The 23,871-nt window shown below is 42.9% G+C and overlaps 1 protein-coding gene across 1 annotated transcript in view; it reads left to right on the top strand.

Moving 5' to 3' along the window:
* The window catches only part of LOC136858222 (L-asparaginase 1), a 257,068-nt gene that overhangs the window by 127,936 nt on the left and 105,261 nt on the right, over positions 1 to 23,871 (top strand). The window contains exons 3-4 of the mRNA XM_067137609.2: positions 5,114 to 5,225; positions 21,334 to 21,459. Of these exons, the coding sequence (XP_066993710.2) occupies positions 5,114 to 5,225; positions 21,334 to 21,459 (238 nt within the window). The remainder of the gene's footprint in view (positions 1 to 5,113; positions 5,226 to 21,333; positions 21,460 to 23,871) is intronic.

Raw genomic sequence — 23,871 nt, 5'->3', positions numbered from 1 at the left:
GATATGAATTTAAAGCAATCAGTGGATCCGACCTGCAATGTCTCGCATTCACATAAACTGACGTGAAATAATAGTATTACTGATCAAGGGACTGCGTCTATAGCATAATACTGAATCGATGATGCTTTTAGTCTAAAGGGGTCCAAAATCCAAGTCATCGGCCCCTCATAATGGTACTTATCGCTAGGAAAGTAAAACCATAGTATTTGTCATGTTGCGATGCTAATCAAAAGTTGAGTAGACTCGCAGTATTCCACACATTATGGTACTACTCACAGGTAATGAAATTCGCACATATAATACAGACCTATGGTGTTTCGCACATTGCGACGCCATTTACAGACAACGCAAACCTATGGTATTTATCACATAAGTGTACTAACCACAGGGACTCGCGCTATCCCGTGGTGTTCCTCATGTAGTGGGTAGTAATCATAGGCAAGCCAGAACCATGGTGTCGCTCATATAGTGGTACTAATCACAGGTACTGTAAAAGCCGGCAACGCACTCTTTTGCTACTAATCACAAACCTATTTGGTACCTAACATAGTGGTACTACGCACAAGTAAAAGCGACCCATGGTGTTCCCTGCGTGGTGGTACTAATCAGAAGTAGTTTCATGGTTCTAATACAATCATCCCTTGGTCTCCCCTTTTAGTCGCCTCTTACAACAGGCAGGGGATACGTGGGTGTATTCTTCGTCTGGGTCCCCCACCCACAGGGGGTTGTGTGTTTGGTCCGCGAGAGGTATTTTATTTCCCTCAAGTCCGCCGGCAAGCCGATTAGGACCGCCCTATCCACCACCTGGGACGTGCCATGTGGGAGTATCCACTTCTCCGCCTGCTACGCCAGCGTAGTAGGTTCGTGGGATGATTAATGCCTGACAGATGAAATGAAATGATGGTGAAGAGTGTTGCTGGAATGGAAGATGACAGGGAAAACCGGAGTACCCGGAGAAAGAAAGAACCTGTCCCGCCTCCGCTTTGTGCAGCACAAATGTCACATGGAGTGACTGGGATTTGAACCACGGAACCCAGCGCTGAGAGGCCGACGCGCTGCCTTATCAGAATAGTAATTTAAATAAGAAATGATCTCCTTCAAGTGTACAGCATTAGAATAAATAATCGAATGCGTTTCAAATAGCATTCAGTTGTATCGCATAGAATAATCTGATACGTCTTGAATGAAGTTTTCGATTTAAGTCTGTCGGATGGATAATCGATTGAAATAAGCGAAAAGATGACCTCATAAGTTACGAAAAATAGAAATACGCCTTTTTTATTTTTGTTTTTCTTCAAACGAATCTCCAAATGTTGAAACTAAATTAGTGACTGGACTGTCTTAAATCTTAAATATCTGTAAAATAAAGTTGCTTATTTAAGTAAATGCCGTCTTCTGCCCATGTAATGGAACTAAGCCTCAGTGCTACCAATTGACAATTTCCTTTAACTATAAACAGGCAATATACCTACTTTAATTTTATGTCAAAGGTAAAGAACAAATTGTATTATCTTTAAGATCACAGGAAAGTATTTTGGTGATAGTAATACAATTATATAATAATGAATACCACCACCATAATAATAATAATAATAATAATAATAATAATAATAATAATAATAATTTCGTGTGGCTATTTCTAGCCGAGTGCAGCCCTTGTAGGCAGACCCTCCGATGAGGGTGGGCGGCATCTGCCATGTGTAGGTAACTGCGTGTTATTGTGGTGGAGGAAAGTGTTGTGTGCTGTGAGTTGCAGGGATGTTGGGGACAGCACAAACACCCAGCCCCCGGACCATTGGAATTAACCAATGAAGGTTAAAATCCCCGACCCGGCCGGGAATCGAACCAGGAACCCTCTGAATCGAAGGCCAGTACGCTGACCATTCAGCCAACAAGTCGGACAATACTATACAGTAATTATATTAATTAAATTATTATTATACAGATCTATCTCATTCTTACTTGCTTACTTAATCTGTTTACCGTCCAGGATTGGATTTCCATCGGACTCAGCGAGGGATCCCACCTCTACCGCCTCAAGGAGAGTGTCCTGGAGATTCAGACTTTGGGTCGAAGGATACAACTGGGGAGGATGACCAGTACCTCGCCCAGGCGGCCTCGTCTGCTATGCTGAACAGGGGCCTTGTGTGGATGGGAAGTTTGGAAGGGATAGACAAGGAAGAGGGAAGAAAGCGGCCGTGGCCTTATTTTAGGTACCATCCCGGCCGGCATTTGCCTGGAGGAGAAGTGGGAAACCACGGAAAACCACTTCGAGAATGATTGAGTTGGGATTCGAACCCCCTCCACTCAGTTGACCTCACGAGGCTGAGTGGATCCCGTTCCAGCCCTCGTGCCACTTTTCAAATTTCGTGGCAGAGCCGGGAATCGAATCCGGGCCTCTGGGAGTGACAGCTAATCACACTAACCACTACACCACGGAGGCGGACTCTGTCTCATTCACCAACCATTATTTTCTCCTGTGGGTTAGTGCTGTGGAATAAAATCCACGGTATCCCCTGCCTCTCATAAGAGGCTAAAAGGGATCCCAGGGGCTCATATTATTTAAGAAGAGACGAGGTAAACAACTGATAGGCAATCTGCTAACTGGGCAACTGCCCTAAATACATATCAATGGTGATTTATTAAGTGAGCGAGCGAGGGTTGTTGACCATGGGGCTCTTAGCTGAGTCCAGACATTGCTTCCACTCACTCGTGCCAGGATCTTTACTTCCATCTATTCTAACCAGACTTCGTTAGTCAACTCTTGTTCTTTTCAGACCCCAGCGATATTAGATCTTGAGGCCCAGGGAGTCTTTAATTTTCACTCCCTTCGTGGTCCTTATCTTTCTTTGACCGATAACTTCATTTTTCCAATTGTCTGTCACCTTCCATTTTTTCCCCTCTGATCAATATTAATAGAGGATGGTTGCCCATTTGTACTTCCTCTTAAAACGGTAATAACCACAACCACCACAGTTTCCTTCATTGTTTTCAATCCTTATTGATTTGTATTGACCATGTACACCTTTTCTTGACTGGTGAAAGAACCACTTATCACAAAATATCATCATTATCACCACCATCAGTGTTGCAAACTCTACCGATCTCGAGTCTTTTTTTTTTTTTGAACTTATTTAGCGACCGAATTCCAAAGATAGCGACTTGAGACTTCGCCATTTAGAAAAAGTTCTGGCGAATTTTAATTTATGACTTGAGATTAATTTGGTGAGCCAAGTAGTCAACACTAGCATTGAGTTTCGAGTGAGCGCGTGGTGCAATATATTAGTTTATGCATTTTAAGTAATGGCATCTTAGTGCGTGACTCATTCATACATGTGGAGAGTGAGTACGTGTTATTTTCGGAAGGATTAGCAGAGACGGATGGAGAATGGAGGGAATGGAGATAGATAATTCTAACTTCCCTGTGATGAGATTGATGAGTTGGAAACATTGGATCACTGTTCATTCGATTATTTAGAAACCATTCACTGTTCGATTGTCTCATTCATTCCGGTTTCGAATAATTTAAAAGATATTCTAATGGAAAAATATTCGAATAATAAAATGAAATAATCGAAGAATCATGAGAAAAATCTTAGGCCCTGGATAAACAACAGAAGTATGGCAATTAAGATCTAATGATGAAATATACAGGAACATAGAAAACACAACAAACCATAAGAAAAAAGAGATTGCAATTTTTCGGACATATTTACAGAATGGATGATTCCAGTTTAACAAAAAGGATTTTCAAGTACCTTTGGGACAAAAAGGCAACAACTAGCTGGATTCAAGAAGTAAGGAAAGATTTAGAAAGAAATAATATAAGAGAAGAAAAAACTATGTACAGAGAAATTTTTAGAAAGAGGGTAGTAAGTATGGAAGGATTCCAAGGAAGATTGAACAAAAAGCCTGGTGCGAAGTTGTCCGAGGACAGAAGGAAACAGCATAGTGAAAGGATGAAAGAATATTGGAAGGAGGGAAGAGAAAACAACACAGTATGAAGAACTGAACTGAAATTGGCACGTGGTCCTTAGCAGGCCTCATCGGAAAGAAGAAGAAGAAGAAGAAGAAGAAGAAGAAGAAGAAGAAGAAGCAGAAGAAAAAGAAATAATCGAATAAGCGATTATTTTGTATTCGATTACCCCATCACTGGTGCCTTACCTGGCAACACCCCGTTGTCAAATACTTATCACCATGTTGGTCTATCCAGAAGTGATGCTGCATTCTAATAAAAACGTGATCAAAATATCCACCATGCGCCTGAATACGCCACCTCGTTGATTATTATCGGACATAGTCGAAAACTCCTGGCATTGCCCGTATTCGATCGCAACCTAATTCCACAGGTTGGCGCAGTAATGCAATGTCCATAACGGCGTGCCTGACTCCAAACGTCATCCTAAATTACAACTAATATGTTCATAGGGACTTTTGTGTTGTTATGGTGTGTACTGATCCACCATCTTTTTATGTATCTCTCTTTTCTACGTTAGCTTTACGCATACCAAATACATACAAATAAAGTCACCAAACATCACAGACACACAGGTTGTCAGACCGTTTCACATGTGTAGTAGTAGTAGTAGTAGTAGTAGTAGTAGTAGTAGTAGTAATATGAGACTCCGGAATGTAGACATTTTTTTTGCTAGGGGCTTTACGTCGCACCGACACAGATAGGTCTTATGGCGACGATGGGATAGGAAAGGCTTAGGAGTTGGAAGGAAGCGGCCGTGGCCTCAATTAAGGCACAGCCCCAGCATTTGCCTGGTGTGAAAATGGGAAACCACGGAAAACCATTTTCAGGGCTGCCGATAGTGCGATTCGAACCTACTATCTCCCGGATGCAAGCTCACTGTAGACATTTTGTCCCAGAGAAATTCTTCAAACATGTCAGAAGCCAATTACAAGAAGTTGTCACATTTAAATAGCGTTAAATGCCACGTATCTTGGTCGGAATCAAACCCGCTATATTCTGAACAGGACAACGACCAACTGACTACGCCATTGAGATTGGCGAATCGCGCTGTGTTTTGTACTACTGATTGTGAACACAATTACTGTTTTCTTGTTTGTGTCGGAAGGTTAATGAAATGGTCTTTTTTCTTTACAGAGAAGTCCACGAGAAGAACAGAGTGGTTTACACAGTGGAGGAGTACGAGGAGCTGTTGGACTCGAGCAACATGACTGTGGAGGACTGGAGTCGTATTGCGAACGACATACGGGTAAGCTTTCTCATTCCATGGCATTCTTTTGGATCAAGAAATATTAATGCTGGAGATGAATTAGAAAACATTAGGATTGGCAAAAAAATATAGGCTGTTTCAGAGTTGATAAACTTTCGAAAATCTGGACTTCGTTCTTAAGGTGTCCTGGCTAGCTAGACAGAATGACCATTCGGGAGATAGTGGTTTCGAACCCCACTGTCGGCAGCCCTGAATAGGGTTTTCAGTGATTTCCCATTTTCACATGGTGATGATAATTGTTTTAAGAGGAAGTACAACTAGGAAACCATCCTCTATTAACACTAATCGGAGGAAAAAACGGAAAAGGTCCGACACTTCGAAAAATAAAGGTACACGCCAAAGAAAGACAAGGGCCACTAAAGGCGAGGATATGAGACTCCCTAGGCCTCCACAAGTAATATCGTCGGGGTCGGCAATGATCCAGAGTTGACTAAGGGCTTTCGGATAGGATAGATGAAAGTAAGGAGTTTCGTTTTGCTCTACGAAATTGCAGAGATATCGGATGGCTGAGTTTTGATTAATATTGACAGGCAAACACTGGATATATCACCGGAGATCTTTTACAGGCGACATTATACGACATGGAGTGTCGAAAGGACTTGTTTTCACCCAACATCATTTACATTAACCCTGCTGGATTTGAACCCATAGTTCGGGGATCCGGGAGCCGACACACTATCACTGATTCACAGAGGGTGATTAGATCATAGTATCACCGAGCTCGATAGCTGCAGTCGCTTAAGTGCGGCCAGTATCCAGTAATCGGGAGATAGTGGGTTCGAACCCCACTGTCGCCAGCCCTGAAGATGGTTTTCCGTGGTTTCCCATTTTCACACCAGGCAAATGCCGGGGCTGTACCTTAATTAAGGCCACGGCCGCTTCCTTCCACTTCCTAGGCCTTTCCTATCCCATCGTCGCCATAAGACATATCTGTGTCGGTGCGACGTAAAGCAAACAGAAAAAAAATCATAGTATCGAACAACAAGGTTTAAATGAGGACAGCGAAGGCTAGTACACACCTAGCGACAAAGTCGCGGGACATTGTCTGGGGACAGTTGCGAGACACTGTCCCTAGACTGTTGCGATACAATGTCCCGCGTCCACACCTATAGAGTCAGTTGCACCACAGGAATTGGCGCGAAATGGCGCAAGAAATCGCTTTATGTGCTTTTAATGTTGAGAATCTTTTTCTCCATCTCGTGAATGGACATAGTGAACTTTTGAGCCAGAGACTCCATTGCTTCCCTCCTTTTGTCTCTGTTTTTATACTCGGTAGACATAACATCCCCAAGACAAGAGAGGGTGTGTAAATCTTCGATAATTTTTAGAGTAGTTTCCATCACGAAACACAACACCAACACGCCGCGGCTATCTGCACACTGGCATCGGCGTGTCCCGGGACTTTGTCTCGCGACACGTCCAGACTACATCATGTTGCGCAACATTTGTATCATGTATCCCATTTCGAATGGGAGACCTGCGACATGCGACTTTTGTATCGCGACAATCCCAAACACGGAAAAAAATGTCGCAGGACATCCCTGGAACTTGTCGCGATACACGTGTTCCGCAACTTTGTCGCTTGGTGTACTAGCCTTCAGACTGACAACACTGAACGCGTGCTGGTCAGTGTGTCGGTCAGGAGTAGATAGTGCACCGGTGTGGAAAAGCTGTCTTGAATTCAGCGCTGATGTATTTGTGAAGCTATTTTCCATAACTGCAGAAGTAGCGTAAATATATTTGCCGTTGAAGCAACTGAATTTTCAGTAAAACACTCGACAATAGAGCATATTTTACTCAGCACGGATCGGCATGACTTTGTTCATGATTTCCTCTAACCAGAGTTTGCGTCGGGCATACATTACGGCGAGATAAAGACAACATAGCAAGACAAGCCCTAGAATGGAACCCACAAGGTAGCAGGAGAAGAGGCAGACCAAAGAACACATGGAGGAGGAGTGTAATAGCAGAAGGGATGGAGAAAGGAGGGAAGACCTGGACAGAGATCAGGGCGATGGCGCAGAACAAGAGTCCGGTGGCGGAAGTTCATTGATGCCCTATGCTCCACTTAGGAGATACAGGAAATAAGTAAGTCAGAGTTCTCACGACACAATCGAGAAGTAGCGAAAGCGAAATCCATGTTCTGGCGTTTTAGGGTGTGAATAGTTTTCCTCTTCTCCACAAGTATTAGGCCTATAAAGAGAGAGTTTGTGAGTTCGTATATGGATAACCTTGAGAACCACTCAACCGATTTCAATAATTATTTCACCATTACAGAAGATTATTTCTTCCAGATTGTTATAGGCTTGATACAATTATGCTAGCTTATATACAGCGCAGTGCTATTTTTTTATTTTGCTATTTGATTTACGTCTCACCGACACAGATAGGTCTTATGGAGACGATGGGACAGGAAAGGACTAGGCATGGGAAGGAAGTGGCCGTGGCCTTAATTAAGGTAGAGCCCCAGCATTTGCCTGGTGTGAAAATGGGAAACCACGGAAAACCATCTTCAAGGCTGCCGACACTGGGGTTCGAACCCACTATCTCCCGGATGCGAACTCACAGCTGCGCGCTCCTAACCGCACGGTCAACTCGCCCGGTGCAAGCAGTTCTTAAACAGATAGAGCAAGTGGGAAAAAATATGCTTCTAGGGCCATTCACAGTGAATACACTGCCGAAATTATTAGTCCTGTTAAAAATTAAGCTCACCAGGTGTACGGTACTTAGAATTCAATTTTTTACAAAAATGTTCATATGCATTTTCTCCTTAATTCTAACAGTTTTCCAGGATTTTTTGGGGGGTATGTTTCGGTGGATGCTTTATCCGACAACAATCAAAATAAAGGGTAAACTGTCTTAGAAAAGTAGGCTGGTACCTTCCACCTCTTCCTTTACGTCTCCACACCCTTTGTTGTTGTGTATCTGGCCTAAATGATACCCGTGTTTTATCTGCAAACATGGCATTACGCCATTCATCCAAACCCCAATTAAGACATTGGATGGCCCATATTCTCCTCTCTACACGATGACGATTATCTCGTGGAACACGTCGAATTGGGCACTATACAGCCGATTGCATACAGTTTGTGCTAATAGATGGACCCTGGTCGCCCTCAGGAGTTCATGTCATAACTGTTGAGCAGTCGAAGTTGGTCTTCTATGCAGTGTTACGCGGATATACAGATCCTCGGTCTGTCAGTCGCATAGTTGGTCTCATAAAACCTTTTCCACGTTTTTGACACTGCACTTTGGGTAACGCCTACGATGTGTGATACTACAGCTTGTTTATGTCCACTTTGAATCAATGCACTGTATGCACTACTTCCAGTTTTCACCCGAAATGGCATAGTTCACCCAAGGTTCGACACAGACCGTAGGCAGCAACATCTGCTGTGTTGTAAACAAGCAGTTGAGTTACTTCTGTGTATACATGGAGTGCTCTTTGCCATTTTCAGCTGGACTACGCACGCCCTGCCGCATAACGTGCCTAATCCCATAATATTCCGGACGTTTTGTGCCGCGTATATTTTTCAACTTTTGAACATCTTAAAATTATTTCCCTACTAATTAGTTAGAAGTGTAGTTTCTGAAAAAGTAAAATTTCATTGGATCTGCCAATTGATGTAGAAATCGAGAAGAGAAATGAAATTCGATAGAGAGACTGTTCACTATTGTTACCAAGAGTGCACAAATCTAAGTCCAAAGTTCAACGTAGGGGAGCCATGGGGACTGCAGGTAGACAGACTACTTTATATTATGAGACTGTGAAATGAATCTGAAAAATATTATGACTCTCTCATTTGGACAGTTGTTGTTGATGTTATTAGTAATATCACAAGGGAAGACGAGCAGAAATCAGTAACAGAAGTGTTAAGTTATGAAAATACGCCTTCAGACGAACAGGCACAGTTTTAAATTCCGTGTGGCTATTTCTAGCCGAGTGCATACTCCGATGAGGGAGGTAAGTGCGTGTTATTGTGGTGGAGGATAGTGTTATGTGTGGTGTATGAGTTGCAGGGATGTTGGGGACAGCACAGGCACCCAGTCCCCGAGCCATTTGAATTAACCAATTCCCGGCCGGGAATCGAACCCGGGACTCTTTGAACCGAAGGCCAGTACGCTGACCAGTCAGCCAACGAGTCGGACATAGGCACAGTGCAGTCAGTGCACGTGAGCAGTCCTGTGATATGAGCGTTTCTGGCTGAGTTGCAGATCTGAAATGGTGCCATTAGGTGCTCTTGTCTACCTACTTCACCTTTCCCTTGAGCTTTTATCTAGCAAGTTAAATGGAACACTTCTGTACGATGGTTAAGGCTTATGGCAGTTGGTTTTGGGGGTAACAACGTGTGTGCCGCCCGGTGGCAGTTCTAGCAATAATTCAAACTTTGACTAATGCTACCCGACCAGCTTCAATTACCAAAGCCGTTACAGAAGCAGCGGATTTCGTAAGGGCGAACATAGGAAAGGCTGTAACTGGAACATGGATAAATTCGTGCGTTAGCATGGAAACGGACGAAAGGACAGTAATTAAAATAAATTCTTTAATGTTGTGACGTTTTAACCAGTGACAAAAATTGTTTTGAAGTTTTCACGCATTATTATTATTATTATTATTATTATTATTATTATTATTATTATTATTATTATTATTATTATTATTATTATTATTATTATTATTATTTAGAGAGTGCATCATCATACATCATCATATAGCCTAATTGATGTAAACTTCAAAAGTATTAACTTCTAATAATGTTATTGGCTTAACGTTCCTCTAACTACTTTCACGGTTTTTGGAGACACCGAGGTGCCGGAATTTAGTCTCGCGGGAGTTCTTTTACGTTCCAGTAAATCTACCGACACGAGGCTGACGTATTTGAGCACCTTCAAATACCACCGGACTGAGTCAGGATCGAACTTGCCAAGTTGGGGTCAGAAAGCCAGCGCGTCAACCGTCTGAGCCACTCAGCCCGGCAGTCTTAACTTCTGAAACATACTGTATTAAGTCATTCTGAATGTCGTTATATGAGCCTGTGAAAGCTATTGCACTTTGAAAATATGCTTTAAATTGCTTTAAATGAGCTTGAACTCCTGTCTCTGAACCGACAGTCATCTCCAGAAGTTTTGGAACCATTATATTTCTTTGTTTCTGGATGATAGCCAGGTAGACGAATCACTCGAGACGTGCCGATTACTGACCTTGGTCAACTGATCATCTATAGTCAAATCTAGGTATTCTTGTTCTAAATCTGCTTCTGTACCTAGGTCTTATATCACCATGGCTTCATACTGGGTTCAAAACTATTTCTATGCCCTCTCTATATACATTCATTTACGCAGTTTATATTTTTAGTTATAGTTTAGTATCAATGCTTGTCATTTGATCCCCCTACGGGATTCACCGAGCGAGTTGGCCGTGCGGTTAAGCGCGCGCAGTTGTGAGATTGCGTTCGGGAGATAGTGGGTTCGAACCCCACTGTCAGCAGCCCTGAATATGCTTTTCAGTGGTTTCCTATTTTCACACCAGGCAGATATTGGGGCTAAATATTGAGGCCGCTTCCTTCCCACTCCTAGCCCTTTCCTATCTCATCGTCACCATAAGACCTACTGTGTCGATGCGATGTAAAGACAGGCTACTTGTAAAAAATAAATGAACTATTAAACATGCTTAAAAGAGGACATACCTGAGAACTGTATTGTTTTGAAAGATTTAAGGAGCTTATGAATTTCGCTTTCACACTTCAGCAGAGGTACGGTTATTACTTTGTGAAAGTTAATTATGATGTCTGTCCGTACGCCGAGATGTTGCATTTGTTTTCTAAGATGTTGAGTTACTCTTATGTTGGTGAAAGTACTCCACTCGTATTGCAGCGAGACAGACTATTCACTGAGAAAGAAGGAAGGTAGATTGGACGAGTACTAGAACGCGCGTTGGCACCAGGGTCACGAATTATCACGTAATGCAAAATCAATGTCACTTGCTTCATGTTTTATGTAACCTTATTTGAGATAGGGGACCTTGAGCACGAATTCGCAACAGAGTCTTGAAACGAAAAGAATAATTCGTCGCTGTTCGGGCAAAGGGTCTATCTCCCAATGCGCTTCCTATCCATTATTTTCCTTAAGACTGGTCACGCCTCACAGGCACATTTGGATATTTTCATTTACACGTCAGCATACGAAAATGAACCCAACGAAAAATGTTCTGCTGAACTGCATATCCCTATGTGGCTGGCAAGTTGACCAGTCTTAAGGAAAATAATAGGAAGAGCATTGTGAGATATGACCTTTTGCCCGAACAGCGACGAATTTGTGTGTGCTCGGTGACTAAGGTCTGGATATGTAGGCTATAACATGAATCAAATACTCCAGGTTAATTCCTCTGGCTCAGGGAGTGCGTACTTTGTTCATCTTAACACACGCATCTTTATTTACACACAAAACACCATCCTATAACCAACCACTACAGAAACACGCAATAGTGTCCCTTAACATAGGGATGGCGTCAGGAAGAACATCCGGTCGTAAAACTGGTCCTCATCTGCATGAAGTGCTAACATAGGTAATTGGAGAAAAGGCCAGGAAAGATGGTGATTTTGAAAACGATGACAATTATACATGGAAGGTTACCCTTTGCTATGAAATTATGAAAGTGGCCCATCTACTGAAAGACTGTGATGATATAGGATATATTAGAGGAAAATATGTAGATGAGAATTACATTATTAGATTGGCACAACAGCCCTGATGGCTTGCAGATTATGAAGTGACGTGTGGTCAGCGCGATGAATCCTCTCGGCCGTTATTCGTGATTTTCTAGACCGAGGACAAAATGTCACCATCAGGTAGTTCCTCAATTGTTCCTACGTAGTCTGACTGAACGTCGAACTAGCCCTCAGATCCTGGTAAACATATAAATTGGCCTATATATTAGTGGCTCAGGCGTCAGCGCGCCGGCCTTTCACCGCTGGGTTCCGTTGTTCAAATCCCGATCACTCCATGTGAGATTTGTGCTGGACAAAGCGGAGACGGGACAGATTTTTTCTCCGGGTACTCCGGTTTTCCCTGTCATTCATTCCAGCAACACCCTCAAATATCATTTCATCTGTCATTCATTAATCATTGCTCCAGAGGAGTGCGACAGGCTTCGGCGGCCGGCACATTTCCTATCCTCGCCGCTAGATGGGGGCTTCATTCATTCCATTCCTGACCCGGTCGAATGACTGGAAACAGGCTGTGGATTTTCATTTTCATTGTTACGAATAAAACAGTCTGTTTTATCGCTTTAATTTATTTCAGAATGGCCCAGTAAATACACATGCATTCATTCTCTCTCTCTCTCTCTCTCTCTCTCTCTCTCTCTCTCTCTCTCTCGTTCCCTCAGTTTTGAGGATCGTATCTCCGACGAGGCTATGGCCAGTTATCTCAGTCTCTTGCGGTCCTCGGCCAGACATGGTGTAGGAAAGATGTTCAACCTAGTAATACTCTTGATAAAGTTTTTTTAAATTGCTTTACGTCTCAATGACATAGGCTGGTCTTATGGCGACGATTCTTGATAATTATATAAAAATCAAAAACCAAACCCCATGGCGCAACAGCCCCGGAGGGCCATGGCCTACCAAGCAACCGCTGCTCAGCCCGAAGGCCTGCAGATTGCGAGATGTCGTGTGGTCAGCACGACAGATTTCTCGGCTGTTATTCTTGGCTTTCTAGACCGGGGCCTCTATCTCACCGTCAGATAGCTCCTTAATTGTAATCACGTAGGCTGAGTGGACCTCGAACCAGCCCTCAAATCCAGGGAAGAATCCCTAACCTGGCTGGGAATTGAACCCGCGGCCTCCGGGTAGGTGGCAGGCACACTACCCCTACACCGCGGAGCCGGCCTTTGTTTACATGTTGGCGACAATCTGATTCTGAGGTCCAGCTAGTTTATAATGGAGTCATTTGTGCGAAATTCTGTCCTAGGTATGCGTAACATTATTCGCCAGCACTAAATTTCAAAATAATCGATTTTATTCAAGTCTCTAGCACGAAGAGTCCACTTCTCGGCTTCACAGAAGAAAACTGAACATACCAGAGTGGATACTACTCTCATTTTCAGTGGTAACGAGATAGAGCGTTCCTTCCATAAATGGGACAAATTCGTCATTACATTTTTGGCCATAGCTGTTCTTCATTTAATCTCAGAAGCACAGCTACCCGAACTGGAAATGACTGGATCAAGATATAGCATTTCTGAGACGTTTTCAAATTCCTTAAAGATGTCTGTGCTGGCTAATTCCTTGGCTCTATCGACAGTCATTATTTTGGTCTTGCTCATGTTCATTTGTAGTCCCATTTGAGCACTGGCATTTTTGACACGAGAAATGAGCTCTCTCTTTTTCTTCTCATCGCTAGCAATGAGTGCAGTATCGTCTGCATAACTGAGGTTGGATATTTTCTTAAAACACACACACACACACACACACACACACACACACACACACAGAGAGAGAGAGAGAGAGAGAGAGAGAGAGAGAGAGAGAGAGAGAGAGAAAGAGAGAGAGAGATTGATTTTATTCATCCATGAATGACCACACTTACTCATTTTTGTCTATTTTCAAGTCTCCATCCTCTTCACAGTAGACAGTAGGTGGTCTGGCTCGTTGGTATTATCTGAGAAGGCTATAAACCTTACTGACAGGCCTTTCACTTTCGCTCCTGCAAACTCTGTAATTTTCATGAATAAGTGACGTTGTTGAACGAAATCATAGATCTGAAACACTTTGCCCTATCAGTCGTGTTATCCTCTTACTTGCAATGAAATTGTATTCACTGAAATATCTATCAGCATCTACACTGGTGGCAGGACCCCACATATATTGAAGACTTATATAGTCCATCTGTGGAGCAAAGGAATACTTCAAGCAAAATCAATTTGAATACGGAATTGTTATAATAAACTGCTCTTCCCTGTTATAAACATGTGCTGTTTCCCCATTTTATTCGCTCGATAATTGTATCGTAGCGCATAGGTAATAAATAAGCACGTAAATTTGGCTCACTTTTTTTTTTTTTTTTGCAATTGGTTTTACGCCGCACCGACACAGATAGATCTTGGGCGACGAAGTGATAGGAAATGGCTAGGAGTGGGAAGAAAGCGGCCGTGGCCTTAATATTGAGGTACAGTTCCAGCATTTGCCTGGTGTGAAAATGGTAAACCGCGGAAAACCATCGTCAGTACTGCCGACAGTGGGGTTCGAACCCACTGTCTCCCGAATACTGGATACTGACCGCACTTAAGCGAATGCAGCTATCGAGCTCGGTGGCTTACTTTTTAAAACAGAAATACCACATAGTTCTCCTTGTGCATTTTAATATACCTCATTGCTTCGTATTATTTTATATTCTGTTCAATGTTATTTATTTCACGTCTCGCTAACACAGAGATACCGGAAGTTTGTCCCGCAGGAATTGTTTTATATTTTTACAGATGCGTTGTCTGTCTTTGCTGGCGAGACCTAGTCAGCACTGTACTATAGTCCCAAAATTCTTACAGGGTATACTCTAAGTCGGGGTATGACAAATACCGGATGCCAGACCATCCTGGTGTTTAAAATTAGATTACAGCTAGTTACAAAATACTTACCTCAGTTTCGCCTTTTTTTACAGTTCGCTTTATCTCGCGAATGCAAGCTCACAGCTCCACGCCCCCAACCGCACGGCCAATTCGTTCAGTTAGCATAAATCAGGCATATAGAAAACATTTTTGATGGTAAAGAAGACGTCCATATTTTAATGCACTAGTTGGAAAATCTTAATTTGCTTACACTGTTGTTTTCTACTGGACCTACACTGAGTGGCCAAAAGTCATGGGAAGGCACTGAATGTGATGTTAATGACGAGTTGCTCCTCCGTGAGCCCTCAAAATGGCAGCAGTACGGCGAGGCATCGACTCTACAAAGTGTTGGAATCGTTCTGGAGGGATCTGGACCCACGCATCTTGCACTGCTACCACAGTTGGTCTTGGGTAGTTGGTGCGGGTTTCATGGAGCGTACACCAGCATCGACAGCATCCCATAAATACTCGATTGTATTAAAATGTGGGGATCTGGAGGTCGTAACTTCACTGCAGTGCTCCTCCAACCACCTGCGGCCACCACAGAACGGTGACATGGCGCATTGACCTGTTGAAACATGGCATCTCCATCAGGGTACTCTAGGGCAGAAAGGGATGTAGATGGTCTGAAAGAATGTCCACATAACGTGCACCTATCAGCGCTCCCTGCAGCTGGACAATGGGGCCTAATTGCAACCATGAGAACGCCGCCAAGACCAGAACTGAGCCACCTCCCGCCTGGACACAACCTTGTCGACACGCAGGATCCATAGCTTCGTGGGGGATACGCCACACATTCACGCACCTATCAGCTCGATACAACTGGAACCGGGATTCATCGGACCATACCAAACGCCGCCACTGTTCCATGATCCATTGCCGATGTTCGCTGGCCCATTCATGTCGTTGAGCTCTGTGTCGAGGTATCAGCAAAGGGACACGAGTTGGTCGTCGGCTGGTGAAGCCTATGGCTGGTTTCACACCAAGGAAGTCTTTACAAGTCAATCCAGTCACGTCTGGGTACGTCTAGGTCCGTCAAGGCAAAGCCCGTCTAGTTAAGCCCTGTGGTTTCAAACCAAGCACGTCCAGTCCAGTCACATCCCCAGAAGAAAGGACAAGGTGTGGATAGAAGTCAGTTTTCCTTCTGCCTTGGAAATGGAAGGTGAGCTAGTTAAATTTATAGTTCTCCGCCGGATAGTTCGCTGAAAAAAATGCAAGATCGCGTGGGTTCATCCGATTAATTTCAGAAGAGATATCTATGATGCTTTCTCTCATTTGTTTTCCGACTTGGTGAACGATCCATTCAAATTTTATATTTGTTTTCCGGAAGAGATATAAAAGTTTTGTGAAGCGTAATGACCTGGTTCGAAAGGAAGTTGAAAAGCACAACACTAATTGCCGAAAGTCCATACAACCAGAGCTTCGGCTAGCAATATTTTTAAAGTAAGTTAACACAAATACTACTTTTAATGCAAATTAGTATTTATTACACCGCACAAAATCATTTCAATACAATTGATTTTATTTTAACAGAACTATGATAATTACAGTGATATTAACATAATTACAAAGCACAGACATTTAAGAAAATTGTATAAAAGAAAATCAACTTTTTCAGATTCATGCACAAAACGAAAGAAGGAAAAAACGCTAAATAATTACACTGCTCAGAATGTGACTCGTGTTGTTAAAACAGAGACTGGACTGGACTGACGCATCAGAATCAAGCCCGGTTTGGTTCCCCTTCCACTTGACGGGACTGGTTTAACCTTGACTTGACTGAGACTTGGTCTGTGTGAATGAAATATAGCTGTGGTAGCCTAAAACATTGGGAGATTTCTGGGTTGGATTTTCCTGTTGACGGACTAGACGTGACTGGACGGGCTTGACGTGACTGGACGTATTTGGTGTGAAACCAGCCTATGCGGTGCAGTTGCCTCCTTACAGTGCTGGTAGAAATTGGTTCCTGACTCCCAACATTCAACTGGCCGATGATCTGACTCGCAGTAGCCCGTCGAACGCCCAGAATGGTTCTGCGACGGCAATGTGATATCCGTTCGTTAAACACATGTGGTCTTCCCGTGTTACGCGGGTGGTAACATTCTCTCTGCGATATTGAAGATCCACCCTCGACACTGTTGACCTCGAAAACCAGAATTCGCGTGTAATCTCCGCAATGCCATGACCCATACGCCGTGCGCCGGTGATCATCCCACGTTCAAAGTCGTTTAACTCGCGGCGTGTTAGCATCTTCACGACACTGGTATCTGTGACAGACTGCTCAGCTACGCCGCAGGTAGCCACAACGCTCAGGGGTCATATACAGCACATTTTATAATGGGATACCCCTTCCGGTAACTTTTGGCCACTCAGTGTACTTCCAGGTATTTTAAACAATCCAAGGTGCCTCCTTTGTTTTGTGATCGCACTTTTTACTGGAACAAACTCTTTATTTGGTGTCTATTGCTGTGCGGTGGTTTTGCAGCCACGTCTTCATACATTTCTCAGGTTTAAGTTGCTCAACTGGTGAGGCATTTGAATGTATAAACATAAGGCGGGAGAAGTAAGCAACGAACAGTAAGTGATGGCTGATAATACTATTCACCAAGTTGAACCTTCGTTGACAATTACGGGCGTAGCTGGAGAGTTAAAACCCACTGACAGAATGGCGAAATTAAAAGAATAGAAACCAAAGTAGAAGATATACACAAGAAATCAGAAGTGGGCTGAGCAGACTGATCTGCAATAGCAACTTCTGGCTCGGTGAGAAAAGCGACGGGAAACTACCTTACTCCTCATTTTCCTGAAATGCCTCTTCAGTGACGCCTAGGTCAACTGTGATAGCTAACAGCGGAGCTGTTGAAGATCAAACCAGCCTTTGGGCTGAATACTCAACATATAGCATACAATAAAAATACAAAATATTGACTCTGTATTTGTTCTCTGTTTTACTGTAATTCCCCTAATTTATTTTATAACATTCCTGACGTACCGGGTCCGGTAAGTTCGCTTGACTCATTAAAAAAAGTAGGAATGAACATTGTTCTCCTTGTATTTTTATACACCCCATTGCCTCGTATTATTCTAAATTATGGTTATTGGTGTATACATCTCGCTAACAACTTTACGGTTTTCGGAGAGGATGAGTTGTAGGAATTTTGTCCCGCAGGAGTTCTTTATATACATTAATTCGTTATATACATTAATGGATCTACACTTGTTCTTGGTTTTATTGAAATTCCTCTAATTTATAACATATTTCTGAAGGAATTATATATTTCTCGTGCGTATTGTGATGGACTACTGACACCAGGCTGGTGTATTTGAGCACTTTCAAACAACACTGGACTGAGCGGGGATCCAACCCCCCTCCCCCACCTTTCGCACAGAAAGCCAGTGCTCTTCCGTATGAGCCATTCAGTCTCACAGATTCTGATTAAAAATCGTTGTTGTATTCTCTGAACTCCCTTGATTAATCACGTATCTTTCTGCTCCTTTTTAATATTTCAAGTTAATTAAGGCCTTAATTAAGCTAAGCCCAGTATTTGCTTGGTGTGAAAATGGGAAACCACGGAAAACCATCTTCAGGGCTGCCGACAGTGGGATTCGAACCCACTATCTCCCACGTTAATTGTATCTTTGAAAAACAGTTTTAGGAAGGCAGAGTTAGCTCTCTCTCTCTCTCTCTCTCTCTCTCTCTCACTGGCTTTGCAGCGCAGGAGTAGTCTGAGAGTACTCACAATTCCCCCACACCCAACCCAGTCAGCCGCGAAGCCTCGTACAAAGACTTCTTGCTATTTTGTTGTTGTTGCTATTTTGCTTTACGTCGCACCGACAGATAGGTCATATTGCGACGATGGGACAGGAAAGGCCTAGGAATGGGAAGGAAGCGACCGTGGCCTTAATTAAGGTACAGCCCCAGCATTTGCCTGGTGTGAAAATGGGAAACCACGGAAAACCATCTTCAGGGCTGCCGACATTGGGATTCGAACCCACTATCTCCCGGATGCAAGCCACAGCTGCGCGCTCCTAGCCGCACGGCCAACTCGCCCGGTACAAAGACTTCTCGACAAGGGCCTTAATTTAATCGACTCGTCCAGTAAAAATACAGTTTTGAGGTATTCCTCCTGGCATCCTTCCTTCTACTTTCACATTCTCCATGGCTTCTGTTCGTCCTGAAATACGTTCGAAGATTATTACTGTATTAAAATGAGCAAACAATTAGTGTAGGTTACTGTGATGACTGATACTGCATTTCATTATTGCTCGCTAATGACAGGCCTCTAGGTCTTTTTTCGAGAATTGGAGTGTGACGTTGGTGCTGATGTTGCGAAAAATGGCGTGGTGTTTTCATAGTAAGGTAGGTACGTTGACATGTTTAGTGCGCCAAACCGAGTGTTCATTTTACACTGTCGCGTGGTGTACTTTCCTAGCAAATTCTGTTTTGTACCCGTTTTGTGTAATATTACTTTATCATTGTATGTGCGTACAGATTTGGAGTGTTATTGGCTTTACGTCCCACTAATCACTTTTACGGTTTTCAGAGACGCCGAGGTGTCGGTATTTATTTCTGCAGGAGTTCTTTTACGTGCCAGTAAATCTACCGACACGAGACTGACGTATTTGAGCACCTTCAAATACCACCGGACTGAGCCAGGATCGAACCTGCCAAGTTGAGGTCAGAAGGCCAGCGCCTCAATCGTCTGAGCCACTCAGCCCGGCAATACATATTTGTATTGTCAGAGAGTTTTGATTTCATTCCACGTGTGCAATTATTCTTTCTACTATTCATAATTAGCTTACTATTTGTTCATATTTACTAGTTGAAGGTTACTTTTAGTCTAGTTTAGTTCGAGTTGGTTGTGATTGTCATTGAGTTACGAACTGGTTATTTTGGTTATTTAATTATGCTTTGTGATTGTCCAGCCCCGCGGTGTAGGGGGCAACGCGTCCGCCTGTTACCCGGCGGCCCCGGGTTCGATTCCCGCCCGGGTCAGAGGCTTTTGATTGTAAATGATTAATATCCCTGGCCTGGGGACTCACATTCAACACTTCAACGCTTTTTTTTTTTTTGCTATTAGGTTAACATCGCACCGACACAGATAGGTCTTATGGCGACGATGGGACAGGAAAGGCCTAGGAATGGGAAGGAAGCGGCCGTGGCCTTAATTAAGGTATAGCCCCAGCATTTGTCTTGTGTGAACATGGGAAACCACGGAAAAACATCTTCAGGGCTGCCGATAGTGAGATTCGAACCCACTATTTCCCGGATGCGAGCTCATAGCTGCGCACCCCTAACCTCACGGCTAACTCGCCCGGTACTGCAAACACGTTACACTTCAGCAATTACAATTACACGCAGGTTCATAACATATGGTACAAGTAGTGGCAAACGACGCCACGAACAAATAGCATTTTTACCAGCCGTTTCCTTCCCATTCCTTGGCCTTTCCTATCCGATCGTCACCATAAGACCTATCTGTGTCGGTGCGACGTAAAGCAAAAAAAAAAAAAAAAAAAAAAAAAAGCATTAAAATGCTTTGTGTTTCCTAGCATTTAATTGTTCTGTCTCGCGTCAAATATTGCCCTCGTCATTTTGTGATAGGCTATACACCGACGTAACCTGTTGATACTAGGTAGTTTTCGAGGAAAGGCTATACGAAATATTTGAACTTATAATTTTTATTCTCGCAGTAAGTTTTTTCATGTAATCGGGTGCGCTCTAGATTTATGAACATATCATTAAGCTTTAGTCGGTCTCTGTGGTGTAGTGGTTAGCATGATTAGGTGTCACTCCCGGAGGCCCGGGTTCGATTCCCGGCTCTGCCATGAAATTCGAAAAGTAGTATGAGGGCTGAAACGGGGTCTACTCAGCCTCGGGAGATCAACTGAGTAGAAGGGGTTCGATTCCCACCTCAGCCATCCTGGAAGTGGTTTCCCACTTCTTCTCCAGGAGAATGCCGGGATGGTGCCTAACTTAAGGCCACGGCCGCATTTTTCCTTCTTCCTTGTCTATCCCTTCTAATCTCCCCCCCCCCCCCGCCACAATGCTGCTGCTCAGCATAGCAGGTGAGGCCGCCTAGACGAGGTATCTGTCCACCTCCCCAGTTGTATCCCCCGACCCAAAGTCTCACGCTCCAGGACACTGCCCTTGAGGCCGTAGAGGTGGAGTCCTTCGCTGAGTCCGAGGGGGAAAATCCGACCCTGGATGGTAAACAGATTAAGAAAGAAAGAAAGAAAGAAAGAAAGAAAGAAAGAAAGAAAATTAAGCTTTAGTGAATGAGTGATGAGTTTCAAAACAACGTGAGTACGTGAGAGGGGCGTGGCACTGCCTGTTTTTGGCAACATTGTTTGTTCATTTTCTGTACTTCAGCGCTTTGTCACTCAACTGTCAGACTCTAAATCTGAAAAAAAAAAGAAGTGTAATATGTGTAGAGTTTCATTTTTAAATTTTATTTTAATGTTTGTTCTTTGACAATGTTGCAGGAGAACTACAAGAAATACGACGGCTTCGTGGTGTTACACGGTACTGACACCTTGGCCTATACCGCCTCAGCACTCTCCTTCATGTTGGAGAACCTCGGCAAGACGGTCATCCTGACTGGCTCGCAGGTAGTGTATTTATCATATTACCATTTCTTGCCGGATGGAAGTTTGAAGATAATTTCATTAATTAATTAAAGGAACTGTGCATGTCAATGAAGTAACTATTACTTGACTAGCCCTACTCGATTGAAAACAGAGTACCGGTATTCATATACGTATTTACTTTTCCATCTGGCACTTCATTTACACTATTAAGTCAAGGAAGGAAACAATAATATTTTGTCAGGTACTATTATTGCTATTTAAAATATTAAATAGGGTCAGCGATACGTAAGACAATAGATTTTAACTGGAGCTAATGATCTCGGTATTCGTCGTTTAAAATAACGATCATCATAATCATCATAATTTAATTTAGACTTTAAAATAAATATTAACGAGCTCGATAGCTGCAGTCGCTTAAGTGTGGCCAGTATCCAGTATTCGGGAATAGTAGGTTCGAACCCCACTGTCGGCAGTCCTGAAGATGGTTTTCCGTGGTTTCCCATTTTCACACCAGGCAAATGCTGGGGCTGTACCTTAATTAAGGCCACGGCCGCTTCCTTCCCAGTCCCAGCCCTTTCCTGTCCCATCGTCGCCATAAGACATATCTGTGTCGGTGCGACCTAACGCCAATAGCAGAAAATAAAGATTATAAAATAGCATCATTAGACACTAATAAACAACCTAATATTTGATCTACAGTATATCGATAGTGTAGAATGCAAACCTCTGAGGTCAATTTTCGAACTTTTTGCTTTAAGACATACTATGCATATTCACAATTGTTCGCTGAATATTTTGAACAAACATACTATTTTGTCTGTTTCTCTCGCAGTGCTCCCTGTAATTACTGTATAGACCTATAGTACACAGTTAAAAACTGTTTTCTCATGTCTCCTGTAAAGTTTTGACACAGAAGGTTCATTCTGCACCATTGATATACTGTATTTCGAGAGTGAAACGAAGTTAAAGGTCGAGAATCATGGCGATGGTGATACGTCCATGGTGTACCGTCAGGAAGGAATCATCGTTCTGTTGTGAACATTGTACAGAATCATATTCTACATTACGTATAACAATTTTACGGAATTAAACACTTCACAACTGTCTATTAATATTACATAGATCACCTCATTGGAGTGCTTTCAACCACTTTCTGCGCGGCCACCCTCAGCACCTTCTTCTTATTATTATTATACAGTTTGCTTTACGTTGCACAGACACCGTCTTATGGCGACGATAGGAAAGGAAAGGGCTAGTAGTGGGAAGGAAGCGGCCGTGGCCTTAATTAAGGTACAACCGCAGCATTTTCCTGGTGTGAAAATGGGAACCCACGGAAAACTATCTTCAAGGCTCCCGGGTGCAAGCTCACAGCTGCGCGCCCCTAACCGCACGGCCAACTCTTCCGGTAGACCCTCAGCAACTAAATCCTGAGAAAGGAACATGGATATCTTTTGCACGTTACCAATATTATGGTTATAAAGACAGTTCTGTTTGTTGTGGACGTAGTCTATAGTACATATGATAGACCCTACTGAATTTTGTCCTTTTGTATCTCAAAGCATAAGCATTCTCGGTTTTATTCTTCGTTATTTGTTTTACGTCGCAGAGACACAGATAGGTCTTATGGCGACGATGAGATAGGACCGGGCTACTATCAGGAAGAAAGCGGCCGTGGCCTTAAGGTACATTTGCCTAGTGTGAAAATGGGAAACCACGGAAAACCGTCTTCAGGGCTGACAACAGTAGGGTTCGAGCCCACTGTCTCCCGAATGCAAGCTCGCAGTTTCGTGATCCAAACAGAGAAGCCAACTCGTTCTGTACATTCTCTGTTAACAGAATTTAAATCATAATATGAAGATTGCTGTATGATACCGTTGTAATTGTTATGTCGTAATAATTATTGTAAATACATATTTTAAAATATATTCTGTAAAATGTGAATTTCTGCGTGCGTTGCAATTACCTTACACTACTTGTCAGAGAACATTTGAAGTTATATTCTGGAAATTTTGCTTGAATTCCAGGGTGACTGTTTTGTATTATGTTGTTACGTGTAAGTGAGCATTCAATTTATTTTCCGTAAATGTCATGTGAATTTCTGCGTGATTGCTTGCAGTTGTTTTGTAACTTGTTTATAAAATTTCGCTGCAGTACTGCCACCGGGATATGTCATAATAATAATAATAATAATAATAATAATAATAATAATAATAATAATAATAATTGTATTCATATCATATCTTTATTTTTCTCCAGATCTACAGTATTGATACCTTACTGATCTATTAGAGGAGAAAAATAATAATGCCCAACCTAGACAGCTTATGCTGACATATAATAATTCTCGTAAAAATAAATAGAACTAAGATAATCTGTATCTGCTGCCAATTGGCGCACGGACATCTCACTCGCGGAGAGCTGATAGCCATGATA

Source organism: Anabrus simplex, chromosome 1 (genome assembly GCF_040414725.1).
Source record: "Anabrus simplex isolate iqAnaSimp1 chromosome 1, ASM4041472v1, whole genome shotgun sequence".
NCBI lineage: Eukaryota > Metazoa > Arthropoda > Insecta > Orthoptera > Tettigoniidae > Anabrus > Anabrus simplex.
Note: the sequence above shows the minus strand (reverse complement) of the source record. Positions and strands in the feature narration are given on the sequence as shown.